The sequence below is a fragment of the Notamacropus eugenii genome, chromosome 3 (assembly GCF_028372415.1).
Source record: "Notamacropus eugenii isolate mMacEug1 chromosome 3, mMacEug1.pri_v2, whole genome shotgun sequence".
Lineage (NCBI taxonomy): Eukaryota > Metazoa > Chordata > Mammalia > Diprotodontia > Macropodidae > Notamacropus > Notamacropus eugenii.
In genome coordinates this window covers 232363577-232384410 of record NC_092874.1, presented here as the reverse complement: position 1 = coordinate 232384410, position 20834 = coordinate 232363577, and the positions used below count along the sequence as shown (strand labels likewise).

Here is a 20834-nt window from a genome sequence, read left to right as displayed (position 1 = left end):
CTACTAAAAACCTGAGTGTGGGTGTGTCCCTCCCGGGCAGAGTCCAAACCTGAAGGTTGTGGGGATGGGTAGACTCTATATAGGTGCAGATGGCATCCACAGAGCCAGGGGTTTTAATAGTGGTTCTTTGGGCATTTGGGAATTTGACCCTTTGGGGGAGAGATAACAATTGCATTTGGGGCAGTTCTATTTTTCAACCTTCCCCTTCAATCTTTATTTACAAAGATATTCAACAATATCTTTGTAAATATGTAACAAGAAGGGGTAATGTTGGGGAGAAAACTTCTCAAAGAGGTAGATGACTGTACTCAAATAAAGGGACCCTCCTCTGAGTAATCAATGGGTTTGGATTCTGGCTGAAGTCTCAGTGGAGGAGGCAAGGAGCTTTGCAGGCCTACCTACCACAGGATTGACCTGGACACAGCAGTTTACCCTCCTCTGACCCCTTAGTCTCTATCATTACCCAGTGCTTTCTCCTGGTGGCTCAAAGGAGGGGTCCTACTCACCACCTCTACCTCTCCTATGGCAGGAGTTCAAGGACAGAGAGTTTTTCTGCTTCCAGCAGAGTCCTTGAGAATTTTTATTCTAACTTTGACCTAGTCTAGAAGTCCTTCCTAAGGTTGGGAACTCCTTTTTGGGGATTTCAATAGAAGTTTGTTCATAGGAGAAGAATCTCCCTTGGATTATTTTACACCCTCCCCCCCCCCCCCATAAAAACACAAATCACACCTTAGAGCTAGAAAATTCCCATTAACCTGTCTTATTCTCCAACCTCCTCCCCTTCCTCCCCCAGGTTCAATACCTCTCTCTAAAGAGATGTCTTTACTAGAGGGTTCAGTGGGGGTGGGGGACATGGTCCTTCTGGAACCCCTGAATGAAGAGTCTTTGCTCAAGAACCTTGACAAGCGATTTCAGCAGAAAGAGATTTATGTAAGTATAAGAATCTGCCCATCCCACCTTACTCCCCTACTCCCACCATGGCAGGGTTAGAGATGAACAGTCAGGCTTTGGGATGAGCTCTAAATTCTGGAAAAGAGGCAGCAGATGGAGTTGGATTTTCAGGGAGAAGGGAGTTGGTCAAGGAATAGTATCCCTCAAGCTCACTGTGCTCTCCTTTCCCTATATTCCAGACCTACATTGGGAATGTGGTGATTTCCGTGAATCCCTACGAACAGCTGCCCATCTTTGGCCCTGAATTCATTGATAAGTACAAGGAGTACAACTTCTATGAGCTGAAACCCCACATGTAAGTGTCCCTGTGGGTGAAGAGAGGCCTAGAGAAACCCCATTCTTTGGAGAATTCCAAATTCTCTGCCCCAAACAATTCCAGCTTCTCAAATTACCCTCATTCATTGTTCTTTCCTGGCTGCCTTGTTTCTTCCATCTCTACCCTAATGGTTCTCCATGGCTCTTGATTTCTGAGAACTCCCCTTGTTCCCATGAAATTGATGCTTCTGACCTCCTCACCCCCTTTTATCTCCACCCAATCCATGGGGAAAGTGGTGGCTGAATTGAAGGGTGGGAAGTGAGTGAGAGGTGGTTCCCTTGGTGGTAGACCCCATCTTAATCATCATTCTGCCTTCCATTCCTAGTTATGCATTGGCAAATGAAGCTTATCAGTCACTGAAAGATCATGACAGAGACCAGTGCATCATCATCACAGGAGAAAGCGGATCTGGGAAAACTGGTGAGAGGACTGGCTAGAGAAATCCCCAAATACCCCTTCCCAAAGTATTAGTGCTTTCAGCTCCACCCTATACTATCTTCTAAGCCATGTCCACCTAAGATTTACAAGGTACAAACTGTAGCAAGAAAGATTTGGCATAGACATTGAGAAAGATTCCCTGCTGAGGAATGAGATTCTGAAAGTGAGGAGAGGGGTGGAAATGTGGCTCATGAGGGAAAGGATTGACTCTGAGTAGGGATCATGGGAATTTTTTCTTTGGAGCAGAAGCTAGTAAGTTGGTGATGTCATATGTGGCAGCCGTGTGTGAGAAGGGAAAGGAAGTGAATTCAGTGAAGGAGCAGCTATTACAATCGAATCCTGTGCTGGAGGGTAAGATGCCATACTCATACCACATCATTCTATGCTGCCCCCCCACACACACCACCACAGTGCTCTACCAACCACTGCTGTCGGTAATCCATGACCAAATCTGAGGTGTGCCTGCCCTCATTAGTACGACCATCCTTCTTTCCCTTTCCCCTTTTCCTTGCTTTCTCCCAGTTCTCCTGTCTTACCTGCCTTTTCTATCCTCTACCCACATCTCTGCAGCTTTTGGTAATGCTAAGACGACCCGAAACAACAACTCTTCCAGATTTGTGAGTGAAACCTTGGATGGACTTGAGGAAAAGGACATTTGGGGGAAGGGGGTGGATCAAACACCTGACCTGGTAAAATAGGGCCTCAGAGGTGGAGAAGACTTTAGGGATCACCTAGTTTATTGCCCTGACCCATGAATCTTCTGATAATCATGGGAAGACTTTTTCTCTTGGGCCTCTATATCTGTTTCCCTCGCTCCTAGGGCAAATATATGGATATTGAATTTGACTTTAAGGGCTCCCCCCTTGGTGGTGTCATCACAAATTGTAAGTACTTTACCATTTCCGTTTACCCTATCATCTTTCTGTGTTCCCTTCCCTCTTAACCTACCCCTGCAGCTGGAAGGAGAAAGGTAGTTCTCCATATTCTACAGAGGACCAGGGATGGGGGGAATCATGAAGACGGGCCAAGATATTTAGCAATATAGGTGGGATTCTTACCAGGACACCATTAATTTCTCCCTCCCAGATCTGTTGGAAAAATCCCGAGTTGTGAAGCATATCAAAGGAGAAAGGAACTTCCATATCTTCTACCAGCTGCTGGCTGGGGCAGACAACCAGTTGTTGAGTATGTACTTACCTCTGACTCTTCCATATAGTTTTCTTCCTGTCTCTCTCTCTCTCTCTCTCTCTCTCTCTCTCTCTCTCTCTCTCTCTCTCTCTCTCTCTCTCTCTCGGAACCCTTTTGAAAGATACCTCATTGAATGGCCCAGACACATATCTGGGCCCTTCCCTATTTTTTATTACCCATGTTGTAGCTATCCTAACCCAACATGACCACTCATGACCTTGTTTCCCATAGCACCTGTTGTTTGTATAAGAAGTATATTTGGTACTTTGCATATGCTGTAGTTGGGGGTTTTGTCATTTTCTGTACTCCTCCCCAATTACATGGCTTATCTCTGGAGGTCAGAGTCTTCTATCTCTTTGTAGTCCTGACTTCTAGTACTGGATAAATACATGCAGCCTCAGTGCACTTGATCCTGGAAAGATGATCCTGAAGATGATATATTCCAACCCTTCCCCAGGTTCTCACCATTTCTGTGCTGACACTAGAAGTGGGAGGGATAGAGATTAGGCTCAGGGATAAAAGGAATTAAGGCTGGGCATTACAGGTGGGGAATAAACTAACTGTTCTTCCACCAACTCCTATTTCCAGAGGCACTTAGGCTGGAACGAGATGGGAGCCACTACTCCTATCTGAACTATGAAGCTTCCAGGGTAGATGGGATGGATGATGCAGCCAACTTCAGAATGGTCCAGGTGAGAATATGGGGTGGTCTACAGGTGCAACTGGGCAAGCTTGTGCCCCTAAGCTCATCTCCTCAAGTCTAGTTCTGTCATGCTGAAAAGGAAAGAGGAGATAGGGCCTCTTGTGCAAGGTTCCAAGAAAGGGAGGGTGGGAACACAAGGTAGGATAATTGAGTAGAGACTTTTGCCTAGATCAGGATATCTATTTTCTCCTTAAGAATCTATCGACATCAGAGTGTAAATACGGGAGGTGGGATAATGGGGTAGGAGCCATTGTCTAAGCCAGGGTCTGATATCTGTTCTCTCCCTAAGAATGCCATGGGCATCACTGGATTCTCCACTGAAGAGATCCAGCAGATTCTTGAGGTGATAGCCATGGTGCTGAAGTTGGGAAATGTGGAGCTGGGAGATGAGTTCCAAGCCAACGGGGTGGCAGGGAGCAGTATTCGTGATGAAAAAGGTAACATTGCCCTAACTGGAATCCACTCTACACACTCTTACATCTTCCTCCTTTGGGCTATATTCTTTCTTCTCTACTTCTGGCTATACTCTAATTTCAACTCACATGTGTGTGTGCAAGTGCACAGGCACTCATGTGCACACACACACACACACACACACACACACACACACACACACACACACACACCCCAGAGTCCTGGAGACAACTTTTCTTTATCCTAATTTCCTATCAGTCATCCCTAGATTGTCCCAGAACTTTCTTTGGGGAAATGTTCCCTTATCATCCTTTTATAATGATGATTAGGATTTAGGTTTGCAGGGTAGATCATTTTGGGTTGTAGCTTGAGCTCCTTTTGTTTTGGAAATACTATTCCATTCCCTTTTGCAGTTTTTCATGAGTATGGAATAATCTTGGGTTATTCAATGACTAAGATCTTTCTCTTGGCTGCTAGCAGAATTTGTTGTTATTGAACCTGTTAAATATAACCCCAATGTGTCTTGAAGTTTGAGACACATTTGTTTGTTTCTCTGGAGAAAAAAATCTGTGACTAATCTCTATTTGTGCTCTGTTTTCTGTATTCAGAAGTTCTGGGCAGTTGGCTTGCATTTTTTTCTTCATTGTAATGTTTAGAGTTTTTGTTGTTGTTGTTGTTGTTGTGTTCTTTTGGGAGACTTGTGTTTAAGCTGTCTTTTCAATTCTATCCTTCAAGGCCAATGACTTTAAACTTCTGTAGAGATCTTGTGTTGCTAATATTATTGTCTTTTGCTTTTTTTTTTTGATAGATTTTCCACTACTTCAGAATTTTGTGTTACAAATGTTAATCTCTCACTTCTTTAGAGAAACTATTTATTGTAGTGTCATCTTTTTTCCTATTCCACTAATTGAGTTTTAAAATTCTACATGGAAAACATTAAGTTCTGGTCTATATTCATTTCTAATTTCTTCTTGTGTGGATTTCATTTCTATTTTGAGTTATTCTGGAGTTTTAAAATTGTTTTTCTATGCTTTTTTGGAAGTCTATATTTCATAAAGCTTCACTTTTCTTTGTTTTGTGATATTTGTTAAAAGAACTTTGTCATCTCTTTTGTAATAACAATAATAGCTTAAATGTTTCTCTGTTTCTATGTATTTTGTTACTGTTTGCCAAACACTTTACGTACACTATCTCATTTGATCCTCATAACAACCCTTGGATTGTATACCTTTGTTATCCTCATTTTACAGATGAGGTAACTGGGGCTGAAGGAGATTAAGTGACTTACCCAGGGTCACATAACTAACAAGTTTCTGTGGTAGAATTCAAACTGAGGCTTCCTGGCTGTCCAGATTGTCTTTCTTTCCACCAAATGCTCATCTTTCCTTCCAGTTTTGTTGATTTATCTGTTTGTGCTAATGAGCTTTTACTGAGTTGTTCTCCTTGAAATCTTTAGTGTTTACAAATATCAAATTAAATATGAATAATAATAAAATTCAATGGAATATTTCCTTGTCACTCACTTTCTGCTTCCTCCTCTTCTGGAGAGTGGATGGGTGGTAAAACTGGCTCAGATGCTTGACATTGAGTCTCATTCCCAGTTGTCAAGGAGATTTCAGACCTCATGGGGCTGCAGCCAGAGGTGCTGGAGAGAGCCCTGTGCTCCCGGACCATGGAAACGAACAAAGAGAAAGTGGTTACTACATTGACCAAAATTCAGGTGAGATGGAGGGGACAAGTCTGGGTTCTGAGATGCTTTGAAACCTCACCATCCCTCCCTTGAGACTCACCAGGCCTGGGGACTTTCACAGGCATGCTATGCCCGAGATGCCCTGGCCAAGAACATCTATAGCCGTCTCTTCAATTGGATAGTCAACCGGATCAATGAGAACATTAAGGTGACAGAGACCTCATCACTGCCCACCTCAGGACTTAACGATCCCCAGCCCTCCTCCTCACCCTGGAACCACCCTCTAGAAGGGAACAATAACCTTTTGAGTTTCTTTCTTGTTCACCACAAGCCCAGCCTGCTTATGCCCACATAATTCTGCCCCCCTTTCCCATCACCTCTCCGCTGAGCCTCCTGCCCTTGTACATGTGAGGGACTGGCTATCCAAGTCTATCTCCCATTCCGCCTTCAGGTGAGTGATTCGGCTAAAAAGAAGGTCATGGGTGTGCTGGATATCTATGGCTTTGAGATATTGGAGGTGAGAGTTTCTTCCCTTTCTAAACTTCCATTAATGCTTGTTGACTGATAGATGGATGACTGACTGAAGCATGACTTCCAGGGGATAGTCAATAGTCAATAAACATTTCTTAAGGGCTTACTATACACCAGGCACTCTGCTAAGTGCTGGGGATACAAATAAGAAAGAGAGTCTTTGCCCTCTAGGAGCTTGTAATTTGTGGAGTTGAAACCACACCTGGTGAGAAATGAAAAGTTGTCTGGAAATTTTAATTCTAATGAAAATTCTAGCCTCTATATAAAGGGAGGCTTTGGGAGGAGAGTTTTCTCTGCCCTCCAGCTTTCAAATCAGAGGGGGAGGGGCAACTGAGATTACTGATGAGGTGTTGAATGCTAGAGCCAAAGCAATCTCCATGATGTTGGGATCACTGGAGATTAATTTATTCCATGGGAAGCATGATGGGTAGAGGGCAAATCAGAGCTGGAGTAGCCAAGGGACCCCACTCTCTTCTGGTCCTCCTTGACCAGACATTGCCACCAGGGATCCAGGACACAGAAAAGATTTAGAATCCCCCTCTCCTCTCCCTCTCCCTCTCCAAATCTCTCTGTCTCTCTCTGTCTCTCTCTGTCTCTCTGTCTGTCTCTCTGTCTCTCTCTGTCTCTCTCTGTCTCTCTCTGTCTCTCTCTGTCTCTCTCTGTCTCTCTCTGTCTCTCTCTGTCTCTCTCTCTCTCTCTCTCTCTCTCTCTCTCTCTCTCTCTCTCTCTCTCTTCCCTGTAGCCATCTATGCCAATGATTTTCAGATCCCTACATCCATACTACTGTCTCTACGGAGCTTCAATTCCGTCTCACCAATTGCTTGCTGGAACTTTCTCCCACAAACAACACATCCTAGACAGAGTCACTCTCGTCCCTTCCTTCTTCCTTACTCCCCCACCACCACCCATATCGGTCTAACCAATTGGCGATCTTGTCTATTTTTCCTCTATAACATGTCTGTTCTCTGTCCTCTTCACTTTCACCTCCCATAGCTGCCACCCTAGTTTAGACCTTGATCATATCTCAACTAAATGGGCACAATTAGCCTCCTAACTGGTGTCCCTCCTTCTGGTTTTCCCTCTCTCCAATCCATTCTCCACATAGGCGCCAAAATAATCTTCCTAAAGCTCAGGTCTGCCCATGTCACTTTCCTTCTCAGGATAACAGCAAACTCCTCAGCCTGGAATTTATAGCCTTTCCCACTCTGCTTTTTTCACATAACTCCCTTTCACATACTCTACATTTGAGAAAGACCTGTTCATTAGCTACTTATGTGTTGTTTTCTGCATTAGACTGGGAGCTTCTTGAGGGCAGGGATTGCCTTATCCTTTCCTTATATTCCCAACACTTAGCTTGGTAGGTACACATAGAAGGTGCTTAGTAAATGTTTATTGATTTGGATTCTGCTGTTCCCCAAATTTGACATTCCATTATTAGCCTCCGATTCTCTGCACAGGTTATCCCCTGCTCCCTTCCCTGGAATGCACACCCTCCTCACATCTACCCTTTGAATCCCTCAGTTCACTCAAGGTTCAGATCATGTTCCACTTGCCTATTGGAGCTTTCTTCCTATACCCCTGGTTGTTCATCCTCTTTCCCTTCTCAGATCACTGTATATGCACTCATTTGTTTTCCTGGATTCACATCCTGCCTAACTTAGATGTCTGACCTTGGACAAATCACTTAACTTCTCCAGGCCTCAGTTTCCCCATCTGTAAAAATGAAAGGGTTGGACCAGATGACCTCTGAACTACCTTATAGCTCTAAATCTAAGATCTGATATAGCATCCCACAAAATTTAATGTAAGTTCCTTGAGGGTGGGGACTATTGTTGCTTTTGTCTTTGTCCAAACACCTTGCACCCAGAGTAGAACCTTGCGCACAGTAGGAACAGAATATGTGCTTAATGTATTGGATTAGACTGGATTGGCAAGGAGGGGCTAGTCACAAGGGATGCTGGGCCCATTCCTATCTAACCCATGTATTCTAATCTCTCCGCCCAGGACAACAGCTTTGAGCAGTTCGTAATTAATTATTGTAATGAGAAGTTACAGCAGGTGTTCATAGGGATGACGTTGAGAGAGGAGCAGGAAGAATACATGAAAGAGGTAAACATCCTTTCCCCACTTGTACCCCTAAACCCCTATTTCTCCCCACTGTGTCCTAGACACTCATCTGATCATGATCCCACCCAGTTTTCATCCAGGACACATAGGGCACCAAGTCTTCATGTTGTCAGTCAGTAACCATTTGGCAATGCCTTCTATGGGTGAGGCACTATGGAAAGCACCAGGGATAAAAAGAAAGGCAAGAAGAGAGTCCCACCCCAACCCCTCCTAAGATGCTGACTTACTTACCTCCCTACCACCCAGGCATACTCCCAGTAGGAGTAGGAAGTGGGACTTTATGAACAAGAATTAAAAGAATACTTGGCTTGACCTCCAGGAGCATGGGGTAAGGGGTAGAGCAGGCCTGGGGAAAATTTTAGAAGCAATGTTGGGCTTGGGCCTCTACTGGCCTTTCTCCATCCCTCATCTGTTCAGTCCCAGCTTCTAGAAGCTTTTACTGTCCTCTCAGAGTTGTTTGCCTTCCTGCTAACTGTTCAGGTTGCATTACACAATCTAGGACAACCTTGCCCCAAAGGGTTTCACATTCTGAGTATTCTAACAATCAAGTATTTAGTAAACCCCATTGGATTTCTCATTAGTGATATTTCAGACAATAAAGAAGTGTTTTTTAAAAAAATGTTCTTTTTGGAGGGGTAGGGGAAGAGGACATATCCCTTCTCTTAAATATCCCCACTCAGTTTATTCTGAAAGGTAGTGGGGGGCAGGGAGGAGGTAGAGGTGTAAAGGCAATCTATTTAGCATATGTTGGATTAATTTGTGTGTGTGATTTTTATTTTGTTACAACTCTGTTGTATAACTTTGTTATAACTCAGTACATGCAACTTTCAACAATTCTAGGGAAAATTGCCCAACCCCTTGATCACAGATCCTCTACACAAAGAGAACACTCCCTCCCCATCTCTCAGCTTCTTACCCTTCCCCTTCTCCCCTCCATCCCAGAACTCTTGCACCTCACAATTCACAGCCCAACTTCCTTCTCAAGACATGTTCTTCCTCTCCATAACTCTGGCTTTCCTTCCAGTTCCTCTTCTATTTTCCCATACTCCCACATGACCCTAGCACCATTCAAATATTCTCAACCAATCACCAATGATGGAAGGAGAAGCAACCCTACTGAGGATTTCCCTCAGCTTTGAGATGTGCTAATTTTCATTTTCTGAAGTTTGGGCGTCAGCCGGCATTGATTATGTGATTCTTCTGCCTTACCTTGACCTTTCTGCCCTAGGGTATACCTTGGGATAAGATTGAATATTTTGATAACAGCATCATCTGCAACCTCATTGAACATGTGAGCATCTCTTCCCTTTTTCTCCATATTTGAATCTCCAGTGAATGGAGGATGCATCCTAAGCCACCTGTTCTCAACCTGAGCAGTCAGGGACTGAAGGGAAGAAAGGAGTGGAAGAAAGAGATAGGGTGCTTTGGAAGCACTGATTCTAAGGGTTGGAACTTCCATGTTTTGTAGGTCCAGGGAACAGTTGTTTTTTGGGGGGATTGGGATAGATGACCCTTTTTCCCCTCCCTAGAAGAGAAGGGAGAGAATAAACATTTATTAAACACATACCCTATGTACTAAATGCCTTACAAATATTATGTCTTTTGATCCTTACAACCACCCCACCAGAATCAGCAGGGTATCCTGGCCATGTTGGATGAGGAGTGCCTTCGGCCTGGTATGGTCAGTGATTCTACCTTCCTGGCAAAGCTGAATCAGATATTCTCCAAACATAATTATTATGAAAGCCGCGTCACCCAGAATGCCCAGCACCAGCATGACCCTAATTTGGGCCTTAGCTGCTTCCGTATCCAACACTATGCCGGCAAGGTGAGTGAAGTGATGGGTGGAGGGGAAAGGCTAGAAGGGAAATCAGGGATGAATGGGCCATGAGTGGAGTAGAGAAAAAGGAGTAGGGATAAGCCAAGAACAGGAGATGGGGACCAGGGAATAGGGAAGAATAGATGAGTAGGAGGAAAATTTGAGGAATAAGATACAAGGACTGAGATCCCTGGGGATGATGAAGTTAAAGAGAATAAAGTCCATGGATTGTGACAAAGGGACTAAAGTTGGAGACTGGATGAATCTAGGGAGTAGGGTACTAAGAGGTACTAAGAGGCTAAGACCAGGGGGTTCTAGCTAACCTTCCTCCTACACCTCCATCCCTCCAACTAGGTGACATACAACGTGAATGGTTTCTTGGACAAGAACAATGACCTACTATTCCGAGATCTGTCTCAGGCTCTGTGGAGTTCCAGACACCCCTTGCTTCAGATAATGTTCCCTGAGGGCGACCCCAAACAAGTCTCCCTTAAGCGACCCCCCACAGCTGGGACCCAGTTCAAGAACTCAATAGCCACACTCATGAAGAACCTATATTCCAAGAATCCCAACTATATTAGGTGATATGTCTTGCTTATAACATACATATAATATTGACAATCTTAGATCATTGAATTAATTATAGGATTCTAGGTTTAGAGCTAGGAGCAGTTAGATACTGCAGTGGATAGAGCACTGCCCTTGGAATCAAGGAAGATTTCTCTTCATGAGTTCAAATGTGGCCTCAGACACTTACTAGCTGTGTGACCATGGGCAAGTCACTTACCCCTGTTTGCCTCAGGTTCTTCAGCTGTAAAATGAGCTGGAGAAGGAAATGGCTAACCATACCAGTATCTTTACCAAGAAAACCTCAAATGAGGTCACAAGAAGTTGGACACAACTGAATAACAATAATGAGAACAATTCCCTCATCTGGGACCAAATCTTGGCTCTACCGTCTCTGAGTTGTGAAATCTCAGGTAACCTTCCCTGAGTTCTCCCTTATGCAATGATCATGAAGTTCAAATTTTTAAATGGTATATGAAAGAGTCTTGTAACTATAGTGTACCATGGAAATACTTGTCTAGTGCTTTAAATTCTGTATCCATGAGCTGATATTATTAAAGTGCAGTAAGTGTAAATGCCTACTATGCAAGCTTGAGAAAACACATTGAAAAAGGAAATCCCAGTAAGGTGGAAACAAACCATCCTCCATCCTCACAAAGTGCAAATGATGGGAGTGGGCTGAGAAGGAGAGAAGGTTAATGAGAGTGGAGGAGGAAGAAAGTTTAGATCTCAAGAAGGATTTACTAATGGGAGTAGAATGGGGGAGGTCAGATGTTCTATTCCACAGAAATCTCTTGGTCCTGAGTGTGGGCAGAAATATAGGGTAATACAGGAAGACTCTGGTCTCTGTCAGCTGGAGGACACAAAGTCAGAGGGATGGGCATGAAAATCTGAAAGGGGAATCCTCCAGGGGGCCTTGCCCATAAAGGTACCTGTCCATGAACGCTACCCTTCCCTCAGGTGCATCAAACCAAACGAGCATCAGCGAAAAGGTCTGTTCTCATCTGAACTAGTGGGCACTCAGGCCCGTTACCTGGGACTGCTAGAGAATATTCGGGTGCGAAGGGCTGGCTACGCCTACCGACAGGTTTACAGTGCCTTCCTGAACAGATACAGGATGCTGAGCAGGTCTACCTGGCCCCAGTGGCGTGGCCAAGCTCGGTAATGGGGGGAAAGGGGAGAGGGCAGTAATAGGGAAAATCACAGGATAGGGTCCAAGGGATCTGTGAAGATAAGGGTCTAAGAGACTGAGGGAAAAGAGCTAAGGGCAGAACCAAAAGGAAAAACAAGGACCCTATTCTCAGATCCCCTCCCAACTCCAAACTTCTAAATATGGTGATGGTGGTGTTTAGTTCAAATCAATTCCCTTGAGCATAAAATGAGTGTCCTGTGCCTGAGCTCCTACCTGGGGTGGTAGGGTACCCTGAATGGGACACACCTCCCTGGCATGTCCACCCATCTTCTTTCCTATATAGGGAAGGGGTAGAGAAGCTTCTGGAAGAACTAAGCTTGGACTCTGGGGAGGTGGCCTTTGGTCGGACCAAGATCTTCATCCGTAGCCCCAAGACGGTGAGTGTGGATTAGGGAAGGGAAATGGAGCACTAATGGAAGGCAGAACCTGGCCTTACTGGGGGAACTTCCTAAAGGGAGGGTTCCACCTCCTGGAACTGAGAGGGTTCTTGAGTACATGGATGTACCTCTGCCTTTAGACCAGCTGTGAAGAGAGACTGTGAAGATCCTTTTGTACTGATAGAGACAAGATGGGAAAGGGATAGAGGCTGGTCCCTTATTCTAATCCTCTTCCATTCCATTCTGTTTTTTGCACTTCCACCCTACCCCTACCTCCCCTTAGCTTTTCTATCTGGAGGAGAAAAGGAGGCTTCGAATATATGAGCTAGTTACGCTTGTCCAGAAGATGTACCGGGGCTGGAGATGCCGTACCAATTACCAGCTCATGCGCAAAAGTCAGATCCTCATTTCTGCCTGGTTTCGGGGCAACATGGTAGGAGTCAGCTCCGGGTTCCTCCCATCACCTCCCCTTCCCCTGCTCCCAACCCAACCATATATATATATATCTCCTCCTGTCCATTCCACTGAGGCCACGTGAGAGGGAGAGGTCCAGTCCTGGTAATGGTTGGGAAGGGTTGAAGAGAGGAAGGAGGCTCCTTTCCTTCCCCTTCCTCATCCCCTCAATGTTTTCTGCAGCAAAAGAAACGCTATGGGAAGATAAAAGCATCAACGTTACTGATCCAGGCCTTTGTGAGAGGATGGAAGGTAAATAAAAAAGGGATTCTGGGGATACTGGGGACTCCTCCAGTCCCCACTCTGTCCCCCATTCCTGTCAAGGTCAGATTGTACTGGTCACTTAACAGAGAGAAGATATTGACAGGAGGTGGGAGGAGAGAAACAGATGTTCACAGACCTTCATGATCACAGAGGAGGAAGGCTAGAATAATGAGCATACACACACACACACACACACACACACACACACACACACACACACACACACACGTGAACCAATCAATCAATAAGTATTTATTAAGTATCTACTGTGTGCCAGGCTCTTTGCTAGGTGCTAGGTTGTTGTTGTGGTTGTGTTTGTCCTTCTCTCGAAGAGGACCATGACATCAAGATGATGATATGACTTGCAGTTGACTTTGATTTGAGTTGTGCAAGGTCACCAGCCTCACTATCTTCTCCTGAGCCATCTGGGTCCAGTGGCCTGATATTTATCAGGACGACTGAAGATGGCCCAGGATGTAATATGAGACCTTGACCCTTTCAGGCTATGGGGTCTTATAGCATTCTCACTTTGAGTGAGATACACCCATTCAATGAATAGGCTTCTTTAAGTAGTTGCTCTAGGGATGGCCCCGTTAATAAAAAAAAAAAAAAAAGAAAGAAAGAAAAATCAAACTGGAAGGAGAAGACCCTCATGGTTCTTGGGTAAAAGAGAAACAATTATTATTTAGTATTTAAATGCACTCTCTGCTAGGTAGGTGGGGACTTGTAATACAAGCACAAAGAATGAAGCAATGCCTAGTTTAAATGAACTTAGTTCCTAATGGGAGAGACAACAAGCATATATAAAAAATGTATGTTGAAGTATAACAGCAACATAGATATTCACATATTATATATATGAAATGTGTGTATGTACACACACACATATACATATAGACATGCATGCATACACATGCATATGTATACACACACACGGGTGTATGCACACAGAGGCAATGTGTGTATACATATATGTATACATGTGTGCATCTGTGTGCACGTATGTGCGCATATATGTATACATATACATACAAAGTAGTTAAATACAAGATAGTTTTGAAGATGAGGTGAAAATAAGAGTTAGGATCAGGAAAGTTCATGTAAAAATGGCTTTGAAGCTGCACCTTAGAGGAAGAGAGGGACTAAGGCAGGATAATAAGGGAGTGCTTTAACTTCATATGAATAATTGGAATTATATTTCTTATCTTTTCAATGGGTGGGAGGTGGAGGAAGGGAGAAAATTTGCAACTGAAAAACTGAGTTTTTTAAAAAGAAGGGAGTACACAGTAGGTATTGGGGGGGGAAGGAAGGACAACAACTATTGCAAAGGTGTGGAGACTGGAGATAGAGTGAGGAACAGAGCTGGAGTTGGAGAAGGAAATGGCAAACCACTCCAGTGTCTTTGACAAGAACATTTCAAATGGGGTCACAAATTAAAAACAAAGACTGAACCACAACATCACTACATGCTCGGCAGTACAAGAAGCGCTTTACAAATATTTTCTCATTTAATCCTCACAATCCTGTGAAGTAGGAGCTTTTACTATCCCTCTTTTACAGTTGAAGAAACTTGTTTGTCTTGTTCTTGAAAAGGACTGTGGCATCAGGGAAGTGATGCCCTGACTTGCAAATACATTGGATTTAAGTGAGGGAGGGCTGTGCAAAGTCACCAGCCTGTCTTTCTCCTTTGGGGCCATCTGGGTCCCGTGGCCAGATATGGATCAGGATGACTGCCCAGGATGTAATGGGAGACCTTGGCCCTTTCAAGCTAAGGTCTTTCCCAGGTCTCAGTTTGACTGAGGCAAGGTACAGCATACTCAGAACCTGAATGAAAGGGAAGGGAGTGGAGTGCACTCTTATTCCCAATTCAATGTTTCTATTGCTACACTACACTGAATACGCTTTATCTGCAGCAATCATTTCAAGAAAGAAATTAAAAGCAATCTTGTTAGTTCTGATAGATTCCCTCAAGAGCCTCACACTAAAGCATCAAGCTTTTTTAACTTGAGAATTACAGAATCTAAGACCTGGGATCATTCTTTCCTGATAGTCCCCTACTCTTTGCTTTCGAATCTCTAGTGAAATTGAATCCACTCTCTCAGGAACCAGTGATAATTTATTCCATTGCTGGATGAGTCTAGTTGTTGTAAAAGGTCTTCTTAAAGCTGAATTGACATCTTCCTGTCTTCAATTTCCACCAATATTGGCCTAGTGCTAACCTTTGGAACAATACATGACAGGTCTGTTTCTTTCTCTAAGTGACAGTCCTTTAAACATTTGAAATCAGGTGAAATGTCATCCCTTTCCAACCTACATACACATCCTGGATTCTTTCAACTATTCTATATTGTCAGTTTGCAAGCCTGAGATCACCATCTGAGGCAGGCAAAGATTAAGTGAGTTGTCCAGGGTCATAGGAAGTGTCTGAGGTCACATTTGAACTCAGGTCTTCCTGATTCCAGGCTGAGCTCTCTATCCAGTGCACCACCTAGCAACTTAGGTGGAAAAGATAATGAATTTCCATAGGGGGAAAGATAATAAGTTTAGATATGCTGGGTTTAAGATTTCTTTAGGATATGAAGTTTGAAACATCCAAGAGGCAGTTGATGATATGGGACCGAGCTCCTTGAGGGCAGGAATGGTCTTGCCTTTATATCACCAGCACATTGTTTGGTTGATTGTTGTCCTTCATTCTTGAGGAGGACCAAAATGACATCACTATGATAAAGTCAAGTTTCAGTGTGTCCAACTGTGGCTGATCAGACCAACAGGAGCTCAGAATGCTCTACCACATATTGGGGACAGATAATCCATGTGAACATTTGGGGTGAATACTCTAAATTTGCTAAATAATACTCTACAATTCCTTTGAGCTGTTTCAATTGTGCTTTGCTTATAGAGCACAGCACCTTCTCTGATGTGGGCATGCCATGCTGAGCAGTCCTGTGCCAGTGTCTCCCATGTCACACAATCAAATCCAAAATTCTTGAAAGAAACCTTGAGAGTGTCCTTGTATGGCCTCTTCTGATCACCATGTGCCCCTAGCACATAGCCAGCACCAACACATTGTTATAGAATTAAACTGAATTAAGATACTCTTTACTTTATTCTTTTCCACCCTCGCTCTCACCAGATCCGAAAGGAATATCGGAGATATTTCCGGTCAGGGGCAGCCTTATACTTGTCAAATTTCATCTACAGGAGAATGGTGAGTTTGTCAGATGGGGAACATAGGGCTAGAAGAAGGGGAGAAATAGAGTTGATGGAAAGACGGAAAGTTTTCACTCTTTTTGCGCAAGAGATGCTAAGGGAGAAGGGATGGGGTCAATGAGTGGGCAGGGAATAGTGCTTGCATGAGGCTGTGGGTAAGAAGAGTACCCTTCTCGTCCTTGGGAAACTTCTTGTCCCAGGAGGAGGAGGAGGAGAGTCAAGGGAGATGTTTGTTAGTGTGGAAGGTGCCAGGTAAATTCATGTCACAGAAGGATGTTGAATGCTTCCTATCATCTAATGGTTGCTCAAGAGTGAACCCAGATGTCAATGAGCAAAGGATAATAGCAGAGGATCTAGCTAAACCTAAGAGAAGAATTAGTATCTGGCAAACCACTCAGGACAAAGAGAAACCAGAAAGGGAAGGGAATGAGACTACCTGAGGTGAGGAACCAGATAGATAATCTAACTGAAAAGGGCAAAGGGGGATCTTTTCCAAAGTGCCATGCACCCTTGATGTATGAGAGAATCAGACAGAAAAATGTCTTTATCATGCTTGAACCCAGAAGGGCAGAGGTTCCATTGCAGAGTGAGATGCAGTGTGATCTGGGTCCAGAGGGTGAAAACTAGGGTTCTACAACATCTGGAAGACAGGATAGTGGAAGGACAGGCTGAGGACCCTCCTAGGTCCTAAACCTAGGTCCTAAAATCATCCACACTAGCCTTGCATAAAATCAAGGCAATTTGGTTTTCCTCCTATACAGTTCAGGAGCCTGGACTCTGTAAACTCTTCCCTTTTGTAGTTTTGTATTTTACAATTTATTTTCTCAAACTTAAATGCTTCTTGACCATGATTCTACTTTCTTAGTAGTAGGGGAAATAGGGAAAGGACTGAACCTGTGATTTCACTGATATAGGGAATTTCTGGTTAAGGAAACTCCCTTTACCCATGTAGGCTTTTCTGCAGTTTCTAATCTTAGAAAGCTGCCTATATTAAATGTCTTTGCCAAGGTCATTCAGTCAGTAGATGTCAGAGACAGAACTTGAACCCAGGTCTTCCTGGCATTAAGACCAGCTCCCCATTAACTAAGGCTATGCTTTCTTTCTTTGTAGAAATTTGTTTTAAAACAAAACAAAACAAAACAAATAAATAAACAAAAAAACCTTTCAGCAACTTGGGAGTGCCTGTGGTCGAGGAGTTTCCCACATATTGATCTGGGGGAGTGGCTGGGGGAGAGGAGGCTCTACGCTGGTAGTAGCAGCAAACCCCTACCTTCAGAGGTAGAAAGAAGAAAATGAGGAATTTGGAATTCCCTCTTCCACCCCTCCACTCCAACACATGCCCCCAACCCACACAAATTGCACTGTTTCCTCTGCTCTTCTATTTCTGTAGCCCATATCCTCAAGCTAACAGATCTCTGGGGATAAAAATAAAGACCTTCCCCCTCTTTTTCCCCTCCTTCAGTCACCCCTGGACTTTCCTGACCACGAGGAGGCCTCAGTCCTGCTGCAAGTTCAATTTCTGGATTCAACTGTGCTCTGTTTCTCAGTCTTCTCTCCTGCTTCCCAACCCCAGGTGCAGAAATTTCTTTTGGGCCTGAGGAATAACCTGCCCTCTAAAATCACCGACCACAGCTGGCTACCCCCTCCTTATAAAGTCTTTACTCGAGCAAATCAGGAGCTGAAGAAGATTTTCCACCACTGTAGAGTAAGCAAATTGTTGGAGGGAGTGAAGGGTGGGGAAGGCCTCTTTCCATCCAATCTTTTCTGTATACAAGTATCTCCCCCACTTCTATTCCCCACCCCTCACCCCCTGAGCAAGCATATCTGGTCTCTGGTTCTGACCCTCTCCATTAGTACTTTGGGGTCCTTCTTTCTCTCTGTCCAGTGTAAAAAATATTTGGATCAGCTTTCCCCAGAGAAGAAAGAAATCCTGAAGGAAAAGCTCTGTGCTAGTGAACTGTTTAAAGACAAAAAGGCTTCCTATCCCCAAAGGTAAGGACAGTGGAGAGTCTGGAGTACATTAGACACAGCCAGGAAATTTTCCAAGTGGGATTAGCCCTATCTGATCCAGAAAGGGATAGGTAAAGATGGCTTTAAGGGAACACTTGGGGAAAGAGGGACTTGGGGAGATACAGGCAGGAGCTAGGGGGAAGTCAGAAGGGACTTGCTTTCTCATGCTCTGTCTGTACCTCCAGCGTCCCTGTGCCATTCCGAGGTGACTATGTGATGTTTCATGAGAAACACATACTGCAGAAACTACAGCATGAGGCTGATGAGCCTATGCTGATGGCTGAGACTGTGAATAAAGTCAACAGAGCCAATGGCAAGGTTTGAACCCCCAACCTCTATCCCTTGGAACTGCCCCACCCCCACCATATAGCAACCATGTGGATTCTAGCACTGAGTAAGGTAAGGTATGTACCAGGCCCTCCCCATGGAAGGGAAAGCAACATGGTAGAGTATCAGATCAATCCAGTGGGTCCTAGCCTGGCCACTGACTAGTGGTATGATCCTAAGCAAGTTGCCATGTCCCTGTGCCTCAGTTTCCTCTTCTGTCATATTATCCCAATAATATTACCAACCATAACTTAGGGTTGCTAGGAGGACTTTGTAAATCCTTTAAAAACACTATAGAAATGTGAATTGTCATTTACTCTTCTTTACGCTACTCCTTTCCCCCTAGATGGCCCCAAGGATTCTCCTCCTGACCAAGGGTCATGTGATCCTTGCTGATTCCAAGGGCTCCAAAGTCAAGACTGTCATTGGGCTGGAGCACGTGTCTGAGGTGTCAGTCAGCAGTCTTCAAAATGGACTCTTTGCCTTACATCTCAATGAGGTACCCAGAGGATAGGCGTGACTCTGAGAGGCCAGGAAAGGAGGCAGGGGAGGACAAAAGGCGATAAGGGTTGGGCCTGGAAATCCAGGCCTCAGTTTCCCCATCATTGCTGTGGCTCCTTTATCCAGTGTTTTCCCTCTCTTCTCATTCCACTCCCCAAGATCTCTTCAGTGGGCTCCAAAGGAGACTTTCTACTGGTCAGTGAGCATGCGATCGAGTTGTTGACCAAGCTATACCAGGCTACACTGGATAAAGTGAAGAGGCAGCTGCCAATTACTGTGACTGAGGAGTAAGAATTATCAAAAGGGGAAAGACTGGGAGGTCATGACCAGGAAGCTATGGGTCACCATGACCTGGGAGTCATTAAGGGAGAAAGAATTCTGGGCAAAACTATACCCTGTGGGTGAACAATGCTTTAAGAGCTCTCCCGCAGTCCTCCCTCCCAGACAATTCACTTTTTCATTCAACAAACATTCATTAAGTTTCTACTATATGCTAAGCATGGCTCTCCTGGTTGCTTCAGATTGCCTTCTGAGGCTTCTGTCCTTTAGGGATTAATTCCCTGTGGAGTGGGAGGGTGCCTGGTACAGGGAGGAAGAAACCCATTATTGAGCTACTAGGGGTTCCAGCCTTTATTTCCACCCCTAATCTTATCTCAAGGTTCACTGTGAAGTTCAAAGAAGGCAACATGACTGTGAAAGTCATTCAGAGCCCAAAGAAAGCCGGGAACAAAATAACCTGCAAGAAGAAAGGGAGCAACCATCTGGAGGTGTCTGCACAGTGAGAGTGCTGGAGACTCATGAGGGCCCCTCTCCTGGAATGGCACCAGATTTTGAGTCTCCCACCCTTCCAGGAGTGATGTCATGGTCAGGAGTTGGAAAAGAGGAAGGGAGAGGGGGAAATCGAGAAGTTCTTTCAGCCTGTCTTCTCCCCAAGATCCATCTCCTGTTCCTTTTGTCTCCTAATAAAGCATGTCAGCAATGAAAGGTCTGGATATTTTGAGTGGGGATGTCTTCAGGACCAGTCAGCTCTCTCTATATTTCTCTTTTAGTTGCCCCTAGACCACCAATCTCCCCTCTTCACTGCCCCCTACTCAAAATCTCATCAGACTCCCTGGATTCAGTAATACAGATGAGGCCAAGCTAGAAGGAAAATTATTTCTTGATCGTTTAACCTGCTGAGCTTAGGTGGGGTTTGAAGAGATTGTGTGGGAGAAGAAAAGGAAGGAGGTCCATGGACCAACATATTAATTATGTCCCTGGTGGGCTGAGAATCCTGGTTCCCAGGAAATGCTGGATTTCATGGAGATTTCACCTGGGAGGGGGTCAGAGGAGAGAGAACAGAGATGGGTTGAGGCAACTGTGAGGAGAAAATGCCCACTCCCACCTCCAGCAGCCAGGTGTCTCCTCTTGCCTCTTGAATCCCTCTCCTTGGCACTGGGCTGGCTGGACCACACCTGCCTCCCTGGCCCTTTTATCCTCCCTTATCTCCAACCTCACCCTCCTACACACACTCTAGATGCCACACTGATGCCAGACAATTGTACTGCCAATCGATGTCCGGCAGCTGGGGCCTGCAGCTGGTGGTACTCAGAGGGAGGGGGACAGACTTTCACTCTCCACCACAACTCCGCCCCCCTTCATTCTTTTTCAGTTTCTCTGCGTCAGGCTGTGTCTCTCTCTGAATCTGTCTTTAATAGTAATGGCTTATACTTTAAATCATACTTTTCCTTTACAAAGTCTTTTCCTATGCACTGTC

At 44.6% G+C, this 20834-nt stretch overlaps 1 protein-coding gene across 2 annotated transcripts; it reads left to right on the top strand.

The window, feature by feature from the left end:
- Positions 1 to 796: 796 nt before the first annotated feature.
- Positions 797 to 20062, top strand: MYO1A (myosin IA). 2 transcript variants are annotated; one of them, XM_072655098.1, is made up of 27 exons: positions 797 to 930; positions 1131 to 1246; positions 1593 to 1687; positions 1952 to 2056; positions 2276 to 2322; positions 2526 to 2589; positions 2792 to 2890; positions 3482 to 3585; positions 3886 to 4033; positions 5612 to 5730; positions 5822 to 5908; positions 6152 to 6217; positions 8236 to 8340; positions 9587 to 9649; positions 9986 to 10186; positions 10532 to 10758; positions 11705 to 11905; positions 12220 to 12313; positions 12597 to 12746; positions 12950 to 13018; positions 16164 to 16238; positions 17814 to 17945; positions 18126 to 18232; positions 18436 to 18568; positions 18924 to 19076; positions 19238 to 19365; positions 19737 to 20062. In XM_072655098.1, the coding sequence occupies exons 1-27, from the start codon at positions 817 to 819 to the stop codon at positions 19858 to 19860; spliced, it is 3126 nt and encodes a 1041-aa protein (XP_072511199.1). In that variant the 5' UTR covers positions 797 to 816; the 3' UTR covers positions 19861 to 20062. The 2 variants fall into 2 exon arrangements, with proteins under 2 accessions (XP_072511199.1, XP_072511198.1); XM_072655097.1 differs by having other exon boundaries at positions 17814 to 18232.
- The last annotated feature ends 772 nt before the right edge of the window (positions 20063 to 20834 follow it).

Excerpts from the sequence above, each read along its gene's own strand:
- MYO1A (XM_072655097.1), top strand. The coding sequence starts at position 817 with ATGTCTTTACTAGAGGGTTCAGTGGGGGTGGGGGACATGGTCCTTCTG. Across the intron at positions 2,891-3,481 it reads GGCAGACAACCAGTTGTTGA|AGGCACTTAGGCTGGAACGA; the intron begins GTATGTACTTAC and ends TCCTATTTCCAG. Across the intron at positions 16,239-17,813 it reads ATTTCATCTACAGGAGAATG|GTGCAGAAATTTCTTTTGGG; the intron begins GTGAGTTTGTCA and ends TCCCAACCCCAG.